The sequence below is a fragment of the Monodelphis domestica genome, chromosome 5 (assembly GCF_027887165.1).
Source record: "Monodelphis domestica isolate mMonDom1 chromosome 5, mMonDom1.pri, whole genome shotgun sequence".
NCBI lineage: Eukaryota > Metazoa > Chordata > Mammalia > Didelphimorphia > Didelphidae > Monodelphis > Monodelphis domestica.
In genome coordinates, this window is record NC_077231.1 from 34,680,375 (window position 1) to 34,702,908 (window position 22,534).

The 22,534-nt window shown below is 41.3% G+C and overlaps 1 protein-coding gene across 4 annotated transcripts in view; it reads left to right on the forward strand.

Moving 5' to 3' along the window:
* The first annotated feature begins 5,354 nt into the window (after positions 1-5,354).
* SLC11A2 (solute carrier family 11 member 2) overlaps positions 5,355-22,534 on the forward strand; it is a 36,300-nt gene continuing 19,120 nt past the window's right edge. Inside the window, exons 1-4 of one of the 4 annotated variants that reach the window (XM_007502911.3) lie at positions 5,355-5,478; positions 20,352-20,423; positions 21,702-21,841; positions 22,362-22,487. In XM_007502911.3, coding sequence (XP_007502973.1) covers positions 5,430-5,478; positions 20,352-20,423; positions 21,702-21,841; positions 22,362-22,487 — 387 coding nt within the window. In that variant the 5' untranslated portion in view covers positions 5,355-5,429. Of the gene's footprint in view, positions 5,479-6,799; positions 6,861-6,902; positions 6,965-7,021; positions 7,209-20,351; positions 20,424-21,701; positions 21,842-22,361; positions 22,488-22,534 lie in introns of those variants that run through there. The other 3 variants (XM_007502914.3, XM_056798232.1, XM_007502915.3) reach the window with 3 other exon arrangements.

Sequence of the window (22,534 nt, forward strand, 5' to 3'; positions counted from 1 at the left end):
TTCTTGACTAATAGATGATGGATCAGGAAACAGAATGAGATAAACAGTTTCAGGCAAAGCCAATGTTTAAATTAGTTTTGTGAGATGACTTCAGGAAAGGTTTTATATTTTTTTTTTATCCTGGTGATAAGGAATTATGAAGAGGAGGTTTAGAATGCTGACTATACAAAAAAAGAAGAAAAGAAAGAAAAAAGATCAGTGAAACATTTGTAAAAAATAAACAAGAACTCAGAAGGGAGTTTACAAGGAGACAGAGATAAGAAGGGCAGTTCTAGAACTTCTGAGTTAAAGATATACTTTTAAAAAAGCTCTTCAAATAAAGATTTATGGTATCATGCACAATCAACATTCTCTATTCTTCTTTAAATAAGGAAACCTTCCTTATTGCTGATATTTATCAAGTTGTATTTGTGAGTAAAAAATAAAATAAAAAAACCACTTTCACTGATTCTGTAGAATTCACAAATGGATATATATATATATATATATATATATATGTACACACACACACATGCACATACATATAGATTGTAAATAAATATTGATAATAAAGGCCCTAAAATGAATGAATGAAAAGGTCTCTCTTTCCTTCCTCCCCTTCCCATTGACAAGATGAAATTCTCATGATCTTAATGAAGTTTGGGATATCTGTAATTCCCTTTGAAATCAGTAGCAATGTCTACTGCGTCCAGCCTATCCTGGATTAGCAGCAGGTGATGGCAGGTGGCAACATCTACACTGTATGCTCAGAGGCACCCTTAGAACAAATTGGGCACAGTGTGAAAAGGAACTTCTGGATTCCAAGGAACCTGCCAGAGAACTAAACAGAACTTCATTAGGACTCTATGAAACAGAAAAAGGACTTCTTAGTCGAGAACATATGAATATATTCTTTTACTTTAAATTTGAGCCTGGTGACCTTTATTGTGTTCAAACAGAGTGAACGCTTCTTTTTTTAATCTGTTTGGTTTTTGGTTGGGGTAATATTTCTGTAGCAACTCTCTTTGTTATACTTCCTTAGAAAATACCTTTTCTAAAAGCTAATTGGGTAATAATCAGTGGAAAAGAGTTTGATGGGAGTTTTGAGCCACACTATCAGAAAAACCTGACTCCTCAGGGTTAGTGACCAGTCACTCTCTGGATATTCAATATGCCAATGTGAATGAGAATGGGCAAAATGGCCCCAAAGGGTACTTGTAAACATGTTATCTCTACCTTTAGAATTTAGCTATAGGAAGTGATGATGACAATTTCAGTAAAATCTGGGAAGACATCAAATGATAAAGAGCAAAGTGAGCAGAACCAGGAGACCCTTACACACAATAACAGCAATATTGTATGATGAACAACTCTGAATGACTCAGCTATTCTCAGCAATACAGGGATATAAGACATTCAGTCCCAAAGACCTGATGATGAAAAATGCACTCTGCTTCCAGAGAGAGAACTGATAGAGTCTGAATGTAGACGGAAGCAAACTCTATTTCCCTTTCTTTCTTCATTTTTTTTGTTTGAGATATCTTCCACAAAAGGATTAATATGGAAAAATGTTTTAGATGATTGTACATGTAATATCTATATCAGATTGATTACTGTATCAGGGAAGGGTGAAGGATGATAAAAGGAGGGAATTTGGAAATCAAAATAAGAAAAAAATAAGAAAAAATTTGTTTTTATATAAAATGGGGGAAAATATATTATTTTAAAAATGAAATAAGAAGTAACTCCCTAGATACAGTTGATTTTGCCATTTAAAATAAATGTGAACTCATAGAGGGCAAGGGCTGTTTCATTTTTTAAATGAACTTCAGCTCCTGGTACATAGTAGGCATTTCAGTACTTATTTATTGGTCTAAGGCCAGTTATTTATTTTTTATACCTGAAGCCTTAAAGCATAATATTTTGTCTTAAAATAAGCTTATTTATTTAAAGCACAATATTTTTTAAACTTTGTTGGAGTTAATGAACAAATGAATGAATAAATGAATGAACTGCAACTCTTGTCCTGAACTAAGGGCTTAGGTGAACACAATAGTAAATCATTAAAGAAGCCCAGAGAGTATTCTAGTGAACCTTGGTGTTAGTAGGGAAGAAAATCTAGCCTTCCAGAACACTCTTTCAGGGACCTTCATGTTTTAAACCTCTATCTGCAGATATCTCCACTACCTCTTGGATATTACACTCCTGGAAACAAATCATATGCAAAGTCTCATAAGAGTTCTAAGAATTAAGTATGTTAAATAAAATAATTAAATTATTAATAATTAAATTTATTTATTATCAAGCAACTTTTAATTAATTTAAATTTAATTAATCAATATGCCAACTTCATATTAATTGAGTTTTCTTTCCCTGGTATGAAATATTATTTCGTGGAATTCCAAACTTATTGAAGCCAAATCCTTTCCTAGTCATCACTCTCTGCCCCCACCAAAAACCCTGGGTTGCTATTGATCAACAGGCAAGTAAGCCCAAGGACAATGGGAATAGCATCACCTCCCTTCTAGACTAGAGAATTAATCGTTCCATAAATACAACCCTGACACCTCCCTCTGCAGGTTGGACAGCCCCAGCAAGAAAGTTCTCACCACCAAAAATCTTTGGCATTGTTGAATTTTTTTTTTAAACCTTTATCTTCCATCTTAGAATCAATACTGTGTTCTAAGGCAGAAGAGTGGTAAGGGCTAGGCAATGGGGGTTAAGCAACTTGCCCAGGATCACCCAGCTAGGAAATGTCTGAGGGCAAATTTAAACCCAGGACCTCCCATCCCTGGGCCTGGCTCTCAATTCACTAGTGGCTAGTGGCCCTCTTGCATTTGTTTAACACCAGAAAATGACATCAGTTTATATAGAAAGGAAATTAAAGAAAATTGGTTACTTTCTTCTTTGCCAATTCTTGCCCTAAGGACCATGGGACTTCTCCATCTGATCTACTGCTGGGACTTCCTACATGTGTCATCTTTTCCTATGAGTATATAAGTTCCCTGAGACCAGAAACTCTTGTTCTTCTTTTGTTCTCCAATGTTTCTCATAGTCTTTTTCACTTAGGGAGCATTTATTCATGTGCATCTTTTCCTGGTATTCTAATTCTGCTCCTTAAGGGCATAGGATTGTTAATATTAACATCTCCTTGTGGTGCTGGCCACATGATAAGAGCTTAGTAGAGATTTTTTTTTCATTCATAGGAAAACAAACTAATGCCTACTAGAGGTATTAATGAAAATATAAGGCAGAAATGAATTGTCAAGAGTGCTAGACAGGAATTCTAAGACTTGGGTTTGAATCCTGACTTACTAGTTGTTGAGGCATGTTATACAATCTCTCTGAAGCTTACTTTTCTTAGGTGATAAATAGGCACTGTGATATTTATACCAGTCCATTTCTCCATGTTATTCTGAGGAAAACACTTGAAATTTTTAATTCTTTATATCAATGTCTTAAACATCTTTTGATGTTTCAGCTAAATAGCTATAAGAATAGCAGTTTCAATTTAAACATAATTAATTTGCTAATTATTCTTCACTGGAACCCCAGAGAAATCAAAACATAAATGGCAGAAAATGCTGTCCTACATGCATCACCTATAAAACAGGTACTAATGCATTACCTGTATAGAATGTGTGTGTGTATGTGTGTGTATGTGTGTGTGTGTGTGTGCAAGAGAGAGACAGAGACAGAGAGGAAGGGAGAGAGGTAATTGGATCAGTGCTAGGACTGGGGATTAGGGAGGTGGGGATAAAAAAAAAAACCAGAGATGACTGTAGGAAAAACAAAACAAAACTTTGAGCCAGGTTGGAAAAGGAAATAGAATAGGGAAGGGAGATATTCTTGTAAGTTATGAAGTAATAAAACTGGGGAGAAGAAAGAATAGATGTCCCTCATGAAGATAGTAAAGACCTGTAAGAGAAGAAAGTAGTCGGTGTGACATAGGCGTTCTATTATGACTAATCTATAGTGTCTCAAAAATTGCTAAACTCAGACAGGCTCTTTCCTCCCTTGGCTCTCCTTTCATCAGTGACCTCATACTCAGGTACAGGTACGTATAAGGCAACATTCCTTGGGAGAGTTGTCTGGTGGGGCCATGGTTCTGCAAAGGTTCAGAGTAAGACCACACTGGGTGGCTGAAATCATCAGGACCCTGAAAGTTTGATGAATTAGAGAGTTCTATTGTTCTTCAGGGTCCTTGGAAGGAGTTCCTCAGGCTCTTCTAATATTCCTGTAGCAAACCTGACTGGGAACAATAATACTTAGCTCATCCTGATTTGCATAACCTGTTTGATCACTAATGTTTATTCTAAATGTTTCTTGGGTACAGTAGCAAAAGAATTTAATTGAGCATCTCATGACTTGAAGCAGTTAGATGGCAGAGTGAAAAGAATGGGTCTGAAGTCAGGAAGACCTTAGTTCAAATGCTAACCCTGGGCAATTCACTTCACTTCTGTTTGCCTCAGTTTCCTCAACTGTAAAATCCTAGGAAGGTTATTGTGGGGATCAAATGAGATAATATTTGTAAAGTGCTCATCTATAGGTGACCTTGGACAAGTTGTATCAACTCTTTGGTCTCAGTTTCCTATAAATGGGGAATTTGACCAGATGACCTCTAAAGGCCCTTTTCCAATTATATAATCTTAAAATGATAAAATGTGTGGCTTTCCTACATTCCTTATCTCCCAGAGGAACCCCCAGAGGCACCCAGTCACCTCCTTGCTTTGCATCTCTTCCCAGTGATCAGCCCCAGTTCTATATTCTGTATTCACCATTTTTAAGGGGCCAAGGCTTCATACTTTGATTTTTGATTCACTTAAGTCATTTCCCTGTGCCCCATTCATGGCAGATTTCTTGACACTGGCATGTGTGTGGGGTGGGTGGGGAAGGAGGCATACCTGATAACTTTATCAGTGCTCTCCAAGTCTAATGGAAAACGTGGAGAACCTGAGGTTAATTTTTCTCCTGTTCTTGGGGAACAGAGATCTAATGGACGCCCCTAAAGCTAATGACAGAGCAGCCACAACCCAATGGGAGGGCTGTTTCTAATCCACAACTGTGATGATGGCATTGATTCCAAAGGAAAGCAGCCCTTAGCTCTTGCCCCACTCACTACCACGCACAGGCATACACGTCCCACTTCAACTCTGACCAAATAGTACAGAGGACGACTTAAGAACAAAGATTTCTCTACCGAATTAATAGCTCATTAATATCCAGAGATGACAGGTATATGATATCTGCCTACTTCTCTGGATCAGGTCAAAGATGAAATTTGATTGGGTTTGGGAGCCAAGGAGGGTGTGCCAGCTTTTGAATTCGCATCTTACTCTTTTCTGCCTAGAGGTAGAGTTTGGAGTGGCTTTATCTTATCTAAGGAGAGGGCTCGGGACTTATATAGAGGCAGGGACACACTCCGGGACAGAACAAACCAGTTCGGCACCATGGGGAAGAAACAGGCTAACAAAGAGACTGCTCCCAGCTGTGAGTTAAGTAAGTAGCAACCGGGCAGCTAAGCCCCAGAGATCTGCCTGGAGAAGACCGGCGGTACTCGGAGACCCAACAGGGAGGAGTGGGGAGGAGAAATACTAAATCTTGGTTATCTCCAGTTGACTCTGGGTTCTCCTTTCTAGCTCAGTTAGCTATTCCTGAAGAAAAAGTTTCTATTTTAAGCAGAGTTGGGGCAAGAATTCCACAGATGGCTGCAAAATTCCCCAAACCGATTTACTTTTGAGAAGAGAAAATTCTTTTGGAGGTTGACATAGGCTTGAGGCTAATTTCGGGGAGATTGGATGCTGGGTGCGGGTTTTTCTGATCTGTCCCTTTTTTTTCCCCAGCCTTAGCACTTTCCCCCCCCTAACCTTTGAAGTTCCTCCTAACTCCCGATCTCTCTCGGAGCAGGTGGTGTAAGGCATTTCGAGCAGCAATGGCCCGGGAAGGGAGGCGTTCGATTTACCTGGAAGGGGTGTGCTTGCACGTCTTGGTAGTTTCCCCTAAGTTCTTCTCTCCCCAAGAAATAACGCTTTAAAAAGGTCTTTTAATAACTATTTCATTAGGGGATGGATTTTCCCCTTCCCAACAGATGACCTCGAAACCAGGCGGTCTTTCCCTAAAGGCTTTTCACTCTCCGAGCAGGAGCCGAACACCGACCGAGGTCAGCAGTCGATGGAGTCTTGGGAAACAGCCAGGAGAGGGGACCTGGGGTAGGGGCGAGAGGCGGGAGACCAGCGGGGGGAGCCGGAGGGCAGGGGCCAGGTGCGTTCCTCTCTAGGGGGGAGCCGGAGGACAAGGGCCAGGTGCGTTCCTCTCTAGAGTGGAGCACAGGGGACGAGGGAGGCCAGGGAGCTCTTTTTCCCTGCTTGGGATGGAGCAGCCAGAGGTGACACCATGAAGACGTCCCGGTAGTCCCCAAAGTGCGCTGGAGTGCCTGCGGCGGATGGAAGTCCTGCCTTGGCTGGGAAGGGAGGACGCGTCCTAGGAAAGGCAGCTTCAGCTCTCGGGAGGGAACTTGCATCTATCCTCCGAGGATGCTTGGAGTAATTGGGCATGGAGCAGCATTGCCGGCTCCTGAAGCAGGGCAGCACTCCGCCTGTGACTCTCTCCTCCGAACACAGGGGGGCGCTGCTGCGGAGGCGGCAGGCGTTGCTCTCTTTCGCTTCGCCACGCGGCACAGCCGGAGATCCGACCAATGAGAGAGCGCAGTCGTGGCCTAGCCACCCAATTGCACCGAGGCTCGACGTGACTGGGCTGGCGGTGGGAGGGAGGGTTTTCCCTGTTAGGAGCGCGCCGGGTGTAATGGAGATACCGGGCCTGGGAAAACCTATTTCGAGGGTGCAGTGCCGCAGATGAGCTCTGGGGCCGCCGCGAGGTCAGAGGTCAGCCAACGTAACACTTTACTACGAGCGCGACTCGTGAGGAGGTGGCGGGGCAGAGGGGTCCAGAGTTTCCTATCTGGGTTGGGGGGGGCAGGGCGCCAAAGGTGAGGAGGGGTTATCGCCGCTCGGTTTTCTCTTTCCCTCCCTTCCCCCATTGTATCCCATGACCCGCAGTCAGGTGTGGCCTGCCCAGACTCTCGGCCCTGGGCAGAGTCTCCGGGCTCCTGGGTCCCTGCGAGCTCCGCAAGCTTGGGAACCCGATTCATCCGGAGGCGGTGCGCAGCGCTCGCGTCTTCTTGGACGAGACTTCGCTGGGCCTCTTTAAAATGGATTGTTTTCCCCGGAAACGTAATCTTTATAGTACTAGCGGGCATCGGGGTGGTTCAGTGGACAGAGGGAGGTCCTGGGTTCAAAAATGACCTCCGACACTTTCTTGCTGTGACCCCCTCCCCCCATTGCCTAGCCCGTACCACTATTATGCCTTAGAAACAATAAGAGTATTGAGTCAGAGACCGAAGGTAAAGTATTAAATAATACTATCAGCCATCATTCAGATAGCGCTTTGTGAGCAGCAGGACGCCTTGCAAAGAGGTATCTTTTTATCTTCCTGACAGCTGGGGAGGCAGGGGCTGCCGTCCTTCTGTCCAGCCATTTCAGTCCTGTCAGTCTTGGGACCATGGGTTTTCCTGGCAAAGATGGCATCCCTGTCTGTAAAATGGGAATGCTGGGAAGATGGAAGGCAGGAAAGTCTTGTTTTTCTTTTTTCAAGAAGATTTGTGTGAAAAGTTATCGATTTGTACCAGGGCTAACAGAGTTCAGGGGGAGAGGAGTTTTATTTGGGCCAAGGGCAGACCCAGGAGGGAACTGTAGAAGTTTAAAGGAAGGACAGTTATACCCAAGAAAAGGAAAAACTAGTAACTCCAGGAATTGCTCGGGCCCCAGGGGAATGGCTGTTTCCTTGTCCCTGGAGGTCTTCAGGTGGAGGCTGGGAAGACTTGGGGGGCGGGGAATTCCTGCTAAAAGTGAACTAAGAGGAAGAGACTCCCAAGTCACTTTCCTGCACAAGGTCTTGTCTTGGTTGGGCCAAAGGTTTGGCTTTGGGGAGAGCAGCAGGTTAATGACTTTTTTTGCAGACAGGCTCCTCCTCCCCCACAGCTGAGGAATTCTGCCCTTTCCTTTAAATCCAGGAGATCTAACATTTTCCTGGCTGTTTCCTTTCCCTTGGTTTACCATCCCCTTGATCTAATTTCTGTAGGTCTGAGCTGTGGCAGCCTGTACCCTCACTAGGGTCCTATCCTCTGCATAAAGCCCTTCTTGGGCTGTGAGTCAGTTTGTTAGCTGGCATCTGCACTTGGTGCAGCTGTACATACACTTGGGCAATTGTGAACTTAGCAAGAATGGCTAGGATTGCAGACTCTCCCCTCCTGGGTTCCAGGAACTAGTGCAGGGAGTTGAAGAGGGGATTTCCCAGAGCAGTCTGACAACATTTCTTAGACCCTGTTGGGGAAGACTGGAGAAATTGCAGTAGAGAGAAGCCTTTGGATGTGCTGATAGGGAGGCCCAAAGAGAATTGACAGTCATGGGAAGTCAGTGGATGGGGTAGAAATAAGGTTACCTGTTGACTGGTATGACCTGATTTTCACAGCAATCCATAGGGCAGGTAGTAGCATTTCTGTGTTAATAACTGTTGTAGTAGAAATAACTCATTTATATACCATTCAGGGGTGTAAATTGCTTTGTATCTATTATCTCCCTTGATCCCCACAAGCAGTGTGGGGAGATAGATAAGGCCTTTCAGCATTTCTCACCAGACTCATTTACTAAGGAAGAAACAGTGTCAGAAGTGGCATCTGAACCCAAGTTTCTTCAGTTTCTTCTTTCTTCTTCAAGTCTCCTGTTCTTCCACACCAGGTAGGGAAACTGAAGTTTGGAGCTGAGTTCAGGGCAACACAGCTGGTAGACACACAGAGGACCAGAGGGCCTCAAACTTGGGATTTAGTGAAGTGAGACCATTGATTAGAAGAGGAGGAGATTAGAGTTTGTTCTCTTCCTAATTTTTCCTCCTTTGGAAAAAATGCTTTCTTTGTGTGTTAACAGTGACAGAACTAAATGAGGAACTTTGAATTTTCAGAGAAGGAAGCATTGCTTACTTCAGCACTGGGCTGCTCTGTTTCTACGGAAATCTACCCACTAATGTGGGATGCAGTGGCTTAACCCTGGGAGAAGGCAGACAAATTAAGGCTTTCTTATGACTAAAAGTCAGCTGATGGCAGGATAAAATTAGAGAGCAGTGTCTCCCTGAAATATGTGGGGGAAGAAAAAGGGTAGGATCTTAAAGGATAGAGTTCATTTGGTGTGAGGAGGAAAATGAATTTGAAGGTTGCCTTTATAGTTTGATAAAGGCTGTTGGAAAACAGTGGACAGGCATACTCCTCATAGTGTAAGCCTTGGACCTCTCCTTTATAAGCTTCCATTGATTCACATAAGCTAAATTTGACAGTCAGTTTGAACATAAATCTCTTGGGTAGTGGTGAAAGGTCTGGAGTCTGGAAGAACTACCTGAGTTCAAATGGGATCTCAGGCACTTGGACAAATCCCTTAACCTCTGCTTCAGTGTCCTCATCTGTAAAATGGACACAAATGAGATAGTGTTGTAAAGTACTTAGAACAGTGACTGTCACGTGGTGCTACATAAATGTTAGCTATTTTTATTTTTGTTACTTGTATTTGATCAGGATAAACTCATTTTGGTGGGTGAGTTGATGAGGTCAACTTATTTTTGAAGCCAAGGGAGCAATTGGGTTTAGGGCCAGCATTTTTGCCTTTGGCAGTGTGGACCTCTACTGAATGGATTTTTAAGTACAAAATAAGATCTATAGGAATAAGGGGGAAACCAATTATAATGAAATAAAGATATAATTTTCCCTGTATCTATGTTCTTGGGCCCAAGAAATCTATCCACTGACCTTGTATCGGCCTTAACTCCAGGTTATGAACATCTGGTCCAACTAGTACATACTGGTAGTCCGAGGAATTCTGGTTTCCCTGCAACTGGGGGCACCACTGAATCGATTGAGACCTAGATGAAGGCCCTGAAATTTGGATTTGCAGCCTCTTTGCAAAGAGTTCAGCAAAGCAGGCTGTTCTCAAGGAGGAAAATGGTTCTGGTTGGAATGGAAGTACAAGAGGAAATGCATACTGTGAGAGCTGGGATGAACAAAGCCTGGGCTTTAGACAATAAGACTGACTATAGCACTGGAAAAGGGAGGTGTCTGGAGGGTTTGAGATGTGGTCAAGGATTGGAATGTCCAACAGAATGTGTGCAGAGTTCTTGATGGGTGGTGGGGCCTCTTAATGTGAAGGCTCCTTAGTTGGCAAGTGATCCCCACTACCTTTTCACTGGGCTGGCCCTTTCTTTCCTCTACTTCTCCCCCTTCTGCTGGAATCTTTGACACTGAGCAGGATTTGTTGTCAGCTGCTCTTGTCACCCACCCCTTTATTCCTGCCTGCACTGTCCCTGGGTCAGTTTCCTTGTCAAGACTCAGATGGGTAGAAATCTGATTCAGGGGAGAAGCTGGCCCAACTATTGGAAGGAGGTTGTGTTTACCTGCCAGGCTAGTAACACAAGAGGGTAGGGCCACTCAGTACAGCTCAAGTTAGCAAACCTAAAGAAACTGGCATTACTTGTATCCTAATGACCAAGTGTGGGAGAGAGTGGGCTGATGTTTCGCTTCAGTTGCTGTGGGAGGGACTGCAAGTACCTGTGGACAGGGTGTGTTTGTGCAACCGTGGGTCTGGGAAATGCCAGTATTGCCCATTTAATAAGCAATGCTCTTGCTTTGGATCATTTTCAGACTGATTCTTGGCTTTAAGTAGGGGTTCTTTCTACCCCCTCAAGTAAGATGGGTCTGGAACCTCTGATTTTGTTGAGCTATTATTTTATATCAAGACTTATTGAGCAAGAGGGAAAGAGAACACTTTCAGGATTTAACAGACTTTGTAATGACATTTCATGTGGCTTTTCTAGCAGCTTTTGCAAGTAGTCAACTGAGTTTTGGAAAATCTTAGTCTAACTTTGAGGCTTTTATAGATCCTTTGCAGAATAAAGAAAGTAATAATTAGTCCTAATAAAAAACTTTAAGTATTCCTATTTAACAATATAGAGCATAGAAAGCCAGTAATGATCACCATTAGGCCTCCTAAAGTTTTTCTGAAAGTGTTATGCTCAACTTTAGGATTCCTTTAAGTTCCTTGAGGCTAGGTACTTTGTGAAAAACACTTCAGTAAATGCTAATGGCTTATGAAGAAATAGGATCTATTTCTGTCTTATAAATAACATTTTAAAAGAGGAATGCAGAAAGCACAGTGTTCTTCAAGGCCAGATGAATTTGTATTGTGAAATCCTGTCATGTCCCTGGCATAGATCTGTGCCTTTTTTGAACCTAGGACCTCCCGCCTCTAGGCCTGGCTCTGTGCCTTACTTCTTAAAAGCTATCATGGGCTCATTTGATAAATTACATGACAACAGACATGTCACCTCGGTCTTCCTAAAAGGTCTCTGAACTTTCTGTCCTGATAGGCAGCTGATCTATGCTTTATCCTCGAGCCCCAAATGAGCACTAAGACTAAGGTGTCCTCTTCATGCTGCCTTTAATTTTTTTCTTTTTTCTTTTGAGGTTTCAGGAGAGCTCAATAAGAAAAGAACATCTTTAAGATGAACAAGATCAGAACTAAGCCACAATCTCTAAATTTAAAAAGAACGGGCCTAAATTTGAACATAGCTCTAAGTAAGGTCTAAGGTGTTTTGAAATGATTTTGAATGTCTGCTTGAAACATTTCTTTTCAGAAAAAGAAAGATAATAGTTTAGATTTCTGGGCAACTTTTGAATTAGACAGGAGCCATCCAAATTAACCCCTTTAATCCTTTCTGAATTCTAAGAAAGTAAATACAATCATTATTTAATATTTGTGGTAAGTAGAATATTTTAAACCAGTTCAAATATTAACTTAAACCATAAATCACATTTATGGAGTTTTTCATGCTTCATTTAATATATACTTTATAAAAACCATGATTTCTTATGAAATTAATTTCTTCCCATTTAAATTTCCCATTTAAAAAGATTCAGAGCACAAGTTTTCCATTTACATTGTTGTTATTTTGTATATTTCCCTGGTTCTAATTACTTCACTCTGCATCATTTTCATGATTCTGCCAGCCTCACTTTATATCAGCTCATGAACATTTTTGTGCTTCTGTTTATTATACTACTTCTTACCACTCAGAATATTCTGCTACCTTCATGTACCATAATTTGTTTAGTTATTATTCCCCAGTCTATGACATCTACTTTGTTTCCAATTCTTTGTCTATCTTTGTTTTAAATTATAAATTATTGGCTACATTTTAGACATTGCAAAATTGCCCTCTGGAAAACAATCACACATTTATCTAATGGTTTATGGTGTACAAAATGCTATTGTTTTTATGGTAAGTTTTATTAAGAAGGTTACAAAGCAGGGATAGTGGAATTCTTAATCTATCCTAAAATTTCCTCAGTTTTCACAAGCTGTGTGAGTGCAATGAGACTCCTGGGTGTGCTCAAGGATGCATTTCTTCTGCACTCTAGATAAAAGAAATAGGTTTCACTCACACCCACAACCATGTTGTGCAGTCAGATACAGAAGCCAGTTTTTGGGTGGGGGGAGTAAATGAAAAGTTCTTGGAATTTAGTTGAACAGTTCAAGGAACATCTCTCTCTCTAATCTCCTTTTCTCAAGCCCTCTTTCTTTAAGATTTGTTTTTATATCATTTCTTTCTGAACATACTCCACCCCCCCCACCCCCCCTTTCCCTGCCCAGGATCTCATTGTAATAATCATTTAAAAAGAAAAAAGAAACCATTCAGAGGGTTAAAAAAAGTGGTTCCAAAAGTGGTTCCAAATGACAGAGTTGACCTTGATGTCTGAAAGCCTGGGCTCAGATCCTGCCACTGATTTGTAAGTGCCTATATGGCCTTGGGCAAGTCACTTCACCTCCAACAGCATGAGTTTCCTCTGTCAAATGAGAGACTTATTGCAGCTGTGCCGTATTCTATACTAGAACTTTATCTCAGCAATGAAGAAAAAGGTACATTTTTTTCCATTTTTCTCAGGGGACACATTTAGTCGTTATAATTACACATGTTGCATATTAAATTTTTCTCTTTCAAGTTTGCACAATTTTCTTATTTCTACTTACTTTATTCCAAATAAATTTTAAAATGCTCTTTTTAAGCACACACTGTTCCATGGTCTGTACCAGGTACTGGAGGTACAAGGAAAGGCAAAGACAGTCCTGCAAGGAGTCTGAAGAGTAGGGGAAGAACTGATAAATTCAAATATTCCTTCCCCTGTTTCCCTTTATCTTTCATAGTCAGGGTGGTTTATGACACATTCATGTGCTATGTGTGTAGAAACTACTTTATTTCCAGTTCTCTAGACACACAGAAAGTGCCTTATGAATGTTTTGGTGTTGATGGAACCTTTCTGATTCTCTTTGTGGGTAAAGTCATGCTTTTTTTACACAAGCTTAGTTCCAAATTGTTTTTCAGAATGCCTGATCCAATTCAAAGGATGGCCCCCTGTATCCAATTCAGGCTATTTGATCTTGCTACAAGCCCTTTGGTTTGTCATCTCTGGCTTTTTGCATGTGAAGTCACTACCTTAGAACTGTTATTAATTTCTCTTATTAGTGTTATAAAGTAGTCTTATGATCATTGTTAACATTTTAAAAAAAAAAACTATTTGTTCACATCCTTCAACTACTTATCTGTTGGGGGATGGCTCTTGTTAATTCACTATATAGCTTACTTAATTGATCCATGTGAGTTATTTGATTATAAAGATTTTTTCCTCTGTAAGTAGCTTCCCTCTTTCAAGTTACATTGTTTTTTATTTTCTTATTTTCTGTTGTCCCTTGTTAAGAATTCTAGCTAATTGTAAAAGATATTTCCATTTATTTTTAAAACCCTTACCTTCCCTTAGTTTCAATTCAAAGACCAGAAGATCAGCAAAATCTAGGTAATTAGGGTTTACCTGAGGCCAGATTATTTGAACTCAGGTTCTCCAGACTCCAGGCCTGGTTCTCTAAACACAACGCTACCTAACTGCTCCAAAAGATCTTTCAATTTTTAAAAATGAAAATTTTATTTTTCCAATGACCAAAAACCCTTCTACCCTTTCCCGTTCTTCAATGAGAAGTAAAGAAAAACAAAATTCCTGTTACAAACATGTATAGTCAAACAATAAGTGGCCACATTGGTCAGTCTCGTTTTTTCAGCACTCTAAGCAGGTTCCATTATTAGGTTTTAGGAGTCTGGTTAATCATTGTGTTGGTCAAAATTTCTAAGACATTCACAGTTGCTTGACTTTGCAATACTGTTAGTATATTATTCACTTGGCATCAGTTGGTAGAGGTTTTTCCAGTTTTCTCTGAAACTGTCATTTCTTTTAGCACTAGTATTCTATAATTACACACCTTGAATTTGTTCAACCATTTCCAATTCTTTTTGTACTTTAAAGAGTTGTGTTGCTCAAGATTAATACCTCCCTTAGTCTGTTCTTCCTCAAACTTCCAGCCACGTGGAGGCTTAGCCTAAGGGAAAATTATCTGGTCTCCTTTCCCTCTCCTCTGATTTTTTTTTTTTTCAGAGATAGGGAGCCAGCATGATAGTCAAGCTTTGTACTTGTTTGAGTACTTCACATTTTTTCCCTTGCCCTCCTATTTCCCTAGTGAATGAAATATATTTCTATTGCTTAGTTTACACATTTTTTCCTCTTTTGTTCAGTTGAATCAAGTTTCAGCTCTTCTTCCTTGTTTGAATAGGTGTCTACTTTTTTAGTTTCTTGTGATTATCTTTACCTATTTATGTCTTGACCTTTATTTTTGTTCTTCAGTGTCTATAGAAATCTGATCTTTTCATTAATGCGAAAGAGGCTCTATTTCATTAAAAATCTGTTTTTTTCCCCAGTAGGATTACAGTCCTTTTTACTGAATAAGTTTCTTGGCTATAAGCCCATAGTTAACTTTCTGGAATACCATATATCCTCCACTCCTTTATAGTGGTGGCTGCTAATTTTTCTGATCCTGACTGTGACTCTTCTTGGAACTTGAATTCTTTTTTTCTGGTTGCTTGCAATTTTTTTTTCTTTGTCCTGGAAGTTCTAGATTTTGACTGATATACCAATGACAAGTGGATTCTTTCTCTGTTCCACCCGCTGGTGCTAGGAGAGCTGGGTAGTTTTCTTTTATAATTTCTTTAAACATGATGTCTAAACTCTTGGGTGATTTTTAGGTGACAGTTTTTTTCTCCTTAATCTGTGTTATAGATCACTTATTTTTACTATAAGATACCTTAAATTTTAGATACTTTTTTCATTATTTTGGTTTTTATTTTAGTATTTCTTGTCTCATCTTCTATGTGGTCTATTCTAATTTTCAGATAGCATTTTGTACCTGTTCTAACCTTAATTCCCTTTCCTATTCTTTCTTCCATAGCTCTTTGTTTAAAATCCTTGCTTTCTGTCTTAGAATCCATACTGTCTATAGGTAAGAACTAGGCAATGGGGGTTAAGTGACTTGCCCAGGGTCACACAGTTGGGAAGTATCTGAAGTCAAATTTGAACCTAGGGCCTCCAGTCTCCAGACTTGGCTCTCAGTCCACTGAGCCACCCAGGTGCCTCCTTCCAGAGCTCTTAAATTTTATTTTCCTCTAGTGCTCTCATTTATTTAAAAAATGTTAGTCTTTTACAGAATTTTAAAAATTCTTTCTCTCCCTGGAACGTTAGTCAAATTTGGACAGATGCACTTTTCTCTGAAGCTTTGTTTATAGATTCTTTCTTTGTCTGGGTTTGTTTTGAGCAGTCCTAGGATTTTTTTTGGGGGAGGAGGAGAATGGAAGAGAATAAACATTTATTAAGCATTTACTATTTGTCAGGCAATGTGCTAAGTTAAGAGCTTTACAAATATTATCAATTGACACAACAACTCTGAGGTAGGTGCTATTATTATTCCCATTTTAGAAACTGAGATCCTAGAAAGGTTAAATGACTTGCCTGGGGTTATACAGCTGTGTCTGAGGTCCGATTTGGATTCAGGTCTTCCTGACTCCAGGCCCTGCATACTGTCTACTGCAGCCCTTTTATATGCCTTTATTTTGGTTTGGGGTATTCTTTTAGCTTAATTCCCCAGTTTAGGCTTTGTTAGGGCCAGGTTCTACCTATTTCTAGAAGGAATGGGCTACTTGCTTGCAGCTTTCTTGGGATTTTGAGAGTTCAGGGATAGCTCAGGCTGGATATCTATCTCTGATTGCTACTCAACCTTGTATGAACTCTCCAAATCCCTGACCTGGGTTTGGGTCTGAGCAACAGAACAAAGAAGGCTTGCCAGCAGTTACAGAACCGTAAGGTTCATTTTGATGTGGGATTAGTACTCTGCTTATTCTTTTGCATGCTTCAACCTGGGCTAGAAGATGGAATTGAGGCCTCCCTCCATTCCAGGATCCAGGGCTGCTTTGCTGCTGTTGCTTTTGAGCTTGTATCCTTACTCTATACACAACCCAGGTTCTGTGAACATTCTTTAGTCCCACGTTCAGGTGCAGGTTCCCCCACCAGGGCACAATCTAAATTTTCTCTTTCAATCCCTGGGCACTATATTTCTCCATGTTGGGTTCCTGACCTCAGTGGCCACAGATCTGTCTCCCAGTGCTAACCCAGAACATCAGAATTTGGTGTATTTTGTAAGGACCTTGCTGTATTTCCTCGTACTGTTTTCTTTTCTTTCCCTCTCCCCCCTCCCTTTCTTTCCTTTTCTTCTTGGTATTCACATATACCTTTCATATTTCAATTGAGTGTACTTTTCGGAACTTAAAGGGTATAAGATACTGGCTTAAATGCATTTTTTGCCAAATTCCTATCTAGTTTTCCTAGAAATTTTTTTGTCAAATAAGGACCTTTTTTTTTTTAACCCTTCCCCATTAGAATCAGTACTGTGTATTGGCTCCAAGGCAGATGAATGGTAAGGGCTAGGCAATGGGGGTTAAATGACTTGCTCTGGGTCACAGCTGGGAAGTGTCTGAGGCCAGATTTGAACTCAGGACCTCCATCTCCAGGCCTGGCTCTCAATCCACTGAGCTACCCAGCTGTCCCCAAGGACTCTTTTCCTAAATAATTTATGTTCTTGAATTTATTAGGAACATTTATCAAGAATATCTAATACAAAAAGCACTGTAAAAATGAGAGAATAGAATTTCCATAATAACTTCAGATTATATCTCATGGATTTACTGTCTTTGGGCATCTGTAGATATCTGAGTTAAACTTAATAGAACAATACAACAAATGTCTTCCATGTAGAGTTTTAAGAGCTTCAATGATTATTATATAGAACTTTATTAGAAAGTTGACCTGACCTAAATTTTAGTCTAGAAGATGCCTTCATTTTGATACAAAACAAACATTTTGAATTTTGGGGAATATAAGTTTAATGGTCCTCCTCTCACTTCCTTTTTATCTAGAGTGAACAAGCCAGCTACTAACTTTTGGACACAAACAGGGGATAAACTTGTCACAATAAGCTTATTGTGTTAGAGCTACTGATTGGAGGATTAGAAATACATAAGTGGTAAACCAAAAAGATCCAAATCTTTTGGGGCAAGAACTTACTATTTTTATAAAAATTGCAGGGAAAACTGGAAAGTAGTATGGCAGAAACTAGGTATAGACCTCACACTGTAAACCAAGATAAGATCAAAATGGGTATAGAATTTAGACATAAACAGTGATATCCTAAGGAAATAAAATTGAGAAATGTCAAAGGGGGTGGTTTCAGAAAAACTCAGGATAACTTTTATGAACTGATTGATGCAAAGGGAAGACCAGTAGAAAATTATACATAGTAACCTTTTTCTTTTTTTGTAATATGGCAAAAATGAAAGTTGTTTTGCATAATTTTATATTGTGTATTGCTTTCTCAGTGGGTAGGGGAAGGACTGAGGGAGAGAATTTGTAACTCTTTTTCTTGGAAATGTAGCTGTATGTTAGTTTCTGGCTGTTATCTCATGCATTTCTCTAAGGCAAGGAAATGAATTCCTGGCTTTGTTCTCACTGAACAAAACCCAGCCCTACTGAGTTACTATTTCCTTCTAAGTTACCAAAGTTAATGGAGATTTAGATACTATCCCTAACTAGTTAACTACTTTCTTTCCCCTGGGGCCAAAAGATTAATTATATTGTAGAGTTGGAATTTTTTTTTTACTTAAATCAAGAAAATTTAAAAACCTTCTGTCTTAGAATCAATACACTGAGGCACCTAGCTGCCCCCTCTTTTCTCTTTGAATTTTGTAGGGCAATAGATATGCAGCCTTGAGGCTGAAGAAAGAAAGAATACCAGTTTCTTTGTATTCTCTTCCATTCTGGTACAAATGATTTTATTGCTAAGCTATTGGGCTTTTCCAGAGGCTGTTTTTGCTTTCTAGTTTATAATAGTCTCTGCTATTACTGGTACATGAGTTATTCTGGAAAGAGTTATTCTGAAAAGTTTTCCAGCTTTAGTATTCAAATTGTTGTTTTTTAATGACTTTGAATACACATCCTTTTAATGTATTACAATTTGGCCTCAGACATTTCCCAGTTGTGCCACCCTGGGCAAGTCACTTAACCCTAATTGCCTAGCCCTTATTACTCTTATGTCTTGGATTCAGTACACAGTATTGATTATAAGATGAAAGGTATGGGTTTAAAATGTGTGTGTGTGTGTGTGTGTACACACACACATACATAGATACAGTATTACCTGCCTTCTTGGAGAGGAGGTAGAAGTGGAAGAACAAAAGGTATATACTTTTGAACATAACTAATGTGAGAATTTGTTTTCCTTAGATAAGCATTTATTATGTATTACCTATTTATAACATACAAATTATTATGTTATGTATTATATGTATGAAAAAAATTAAAATCTGTACTTTAAAAAATATATAATTTCCTTTTAAAAGAATATATTTATGTATTCACTCATTTCTTTATCTGCTTTATATCACCCATACTTTCTGCTGTTTCTCATCTGCCTTAAGTTTAGAAACAATTGGGAAGTTTATTAGAACTGTTTTATAATAAAAATATATATATTGAGTGAGGGCCTGAAGTATTTATTCATAAAGGTGAATAAAGTGTTTGAACTTTATCCATTTCTTTAGGCTTAGAGCCCCTTTTTCTTTTTTGAACTTTTTCCTAGTTCTGGGCTTCTGTTTTGAATATGTGCGATTGTTGGAGTTGAAGATAACTGTTAATTTTAACAGATTCAGAGATGGATCAGATCATGTGGGTTGAGGTCAGGTAACTGAGGAGTGCATATATTCAGTGACATCAGAATGGGAGATGTTTTGAGGGACAAATCTTAGTGGGATCATCATTATATATTAAGTGGAATGATAGCCCAGCTCTGTGTCATGAGATCAGAGAAAATTTTAAGAAAAAATCCTTTTTGTGGCAGATCTGTGCCATCAGAAACCAGAAAACCGTCCCTAAAAGACCAAGAGTGTCATGGTAGAAGAGGAAAACCTGTGAGAAGTCAAATTTTTATTTAGCCTGAAAAAGAAGGGACTAAAATTGCCTGAGGAACAAACTGAGCATAAAATTTAGCAGCTCACCTTGGCCCTATAGCACTGAACAAAAGTTGTTCCAGGAATGAGAACAGAGGTGTAAAGGACTTAAATGTTAAGAATGTAAATGTTAAGAATGTAAATACATGCTAGAGGGACATGAATTTTCTGTCCCTAGAGAACAGAAAGGGTTGGGTTTAGGGAAAGGTAGCAGCTATGCTAGTTAAACTCCTCAAGAACCTTTTTAGACCTATACTTCATACATGGTGCATGGTTTTTATTTAAAAGGCCTTTTGTGGGGGGGGGGGGGGCAGCTGGGTAGCTCAGTGGATTGAGAGCCAGGCCTAGAGATGGGAGGTCCTAGGTTCAAATATGGCCTCCGATACTTCCTAGCTGTGTGACCCTGGGCAAGTCACCTGACCCCCATTGCCTAGCCCTCACCACTCTTCTGCCTTGGAGCCAATACATAGTATCGACTCCAGGACAGAAGGTGAGGGTTCAAAAAAAGGGCCTTTTTTGTAGCATCCCAATTATATGATTCTACTCCTCCAATAATATAAGATAAACCTGCTCTTTGATAATTAATTACTTTGTTTCTCCAGGCTATGAAGGCTTGGCAGCAGAAATATCCCTTACAGAATTGAAACTCCAAAATGTCTTTTGATCACACTCCAAAAAGAACTTTTAAACCAACTTCATGGACAGCATGAACAACATGAAGTCATTTTAGAAACTGTTTTGGGGAGGGTGTTCATGCTCATGAAGTAGGAGATGGGGGCCACAATGAGATGTTGAGAAGTGCTGTTTCCTCTGCTTGTTAATTTATTCTTGTCTTTCTCTCCTCTTTCTAGAATCCTATTCTAAGTCCTCGGAAGGACCGATGTCCACCATGACATTAAATTCTAACCAGAAGATGCCTGCTGGTAATTGGAAGCTTTGTGTTCTTGATTGTTCTAACCAGCTCTGTAAATCAGTAACAGTAGTCATCTCTAACCCCTTCCAGAATTGTTTCTTATGAATAGACTGACATCCACAGGTTCCTTCTCCTTGGAGGTAGCAACTTACAATGGACTGTAATCATGCCATTCAGAGGTGACAGGCTTCCTCTGGGGCTGAAATGCTGCGGGGAGCTGGGGAGCTTTGATTTTCTCCGGCACCAAATTATCATAGAAAACCTCGTCTACTCCCTTTGGGCGGGTAGAGCAGTCGTTCCCCTGTTACTCGGGTTGTGTGTGGAACACTGCGAGCCTTTGGGGGCTCTAAGAGACCTTTGTGAGCGTGTAAAGAGGGTGCCGGACTTTGTAGCCTCCTCCTCGTTGTGTCCTTCGGCTGAGCTGGCCACCCAGTTCTGAAATCCTCTAGAATAGAATTGTCCTCTAGTCATCCGGAACTACTGTTTTTCCAGCCATTGCTGAGCTTTCGAGTTCCTCTAAGATGATACTAATAGCTAATGCTTATGTAGCACTCTTCAGATTTGCAAAGAGCTTTTTATACACTCACCTGCAAGGTAGATGTTCTTATCCCTGAGGAAACTGAGGCTGAGAAGACTTCAGTGTCCCCACTTGGTTCTTCCACGACTCCTCGCCCAGTGTACCCAGCAGCACTTTGTCCATCGTGCCACTCGAGGCCTCCTCTAACTGAGCTCTTGTCCTCCTGCGGCCTCCCTAACAAGCAAAAACGAGCCAGACGTTGTATGGGATCACGGACTCCCAGCTGGGGGAGCTTTGGGGCTGCTGCCTGCCTCTGCTCCCTCTCCCTGGCTGAATGGGTTGGTTCCCTCTTGGATCAGCCTTGGTCAGCAGGAGCTTCTGTGCTCATTGACTTTCTGCATTTTGCCCTGCGTGTCCAGAGTTCTGTGCGATGGTTTCCATTTTGTTTCTGGGAAGCCCTTGAGAGGGGTGTCTCCTCCTCAAGTCCTGGCGCTTTCCTGGCTGGTTTTATTTCTTTCAATGTGGGCAGTTTCTGCTGGGGGTGAGGTGGCTCCGATGGAGCGTCTGGGAGCAAAAGCCATCCACAGTGCATCATAGCAAACCGGCAGGACACAGGAAAGCTCAGTCTGGAGTTCTCGGGCTCCGGATCTTTTAGGGTTCTCTTTGCAGCTGCTAACAGCGATACCATGGAGCGGGCCTTGGTTTGGGGGTGGGAGTGGGAGCACTTGTGGCTTTGCCCCCAACCTGACTGCATTTTGCCTGTGTGTTTAGAAGATGGCTCTGGAGACCATGGGGACACGGCCAGCCTGGGTGCCGTTAACACCATCTACAGTAGTCGCTCCCCTTCCCAGGCTGGCGAAGAGCCCTTCGACACCTACTTTGGTGAGAAGATATCCGTTCCTGATGAGGAGGTTAGTAGAGGGGACTCAGAGGAAAGCCTTTGGGCACCCCCTGAGTGGAGGAAGGGCTGCCAGCCAGCTCTCGGGACGCTGCCTTCGGGGGGTCAGGGAAGTCCTGACCTTTGGACTTGGGGATCCGAACGAATAGAAGCTCTTCCAGTGTGCCCGCGCCGTGTCCTCGGCCTGGCCCTCACAAGGGGGCTGGATTACGGCCCCCTTTTTCCTGACTCAAGCAGAAGCTGCTTGTTCCCTTCTTCTTGTGGCGGTCTCTTCTAAGCCTCTGGCCCAGAGAGACCGTTTCCCATCTGTAGCAGCTCCGGGGATGGTTGGCTTTGATCTGGTTGCCTTGGTCTAGTGATGGGGCGGCAGAGGGAAGGCTACTGCCGCCGCCAGTGGAGGAGGAGGGCCAGGTGAGGACCCTTCATTTGGGGACCGCTAGGCGTCACGAGGCCCCTTCGGGAATGATGGGTTGGCAGTGCTGAGTTGAGAGCAAAGTCCAGGCCGCCCTACTCACATCTTGTTTCTTGTGCAGTATTCTTGTTTTAGCTTCCGCAAACTCTGGGCCTTTACAGGGCCCGGCTTTCTCATGAGCATTGCTTACCTGGATCCAGGGAACATTGAGTCTGATCTGCAGTCTGGAGCAGTGGCTGGGTTTAAGGTGAGCCTTCAACCATTCCCTCTTTTTCTGCTGCTGGCAGATGAGAA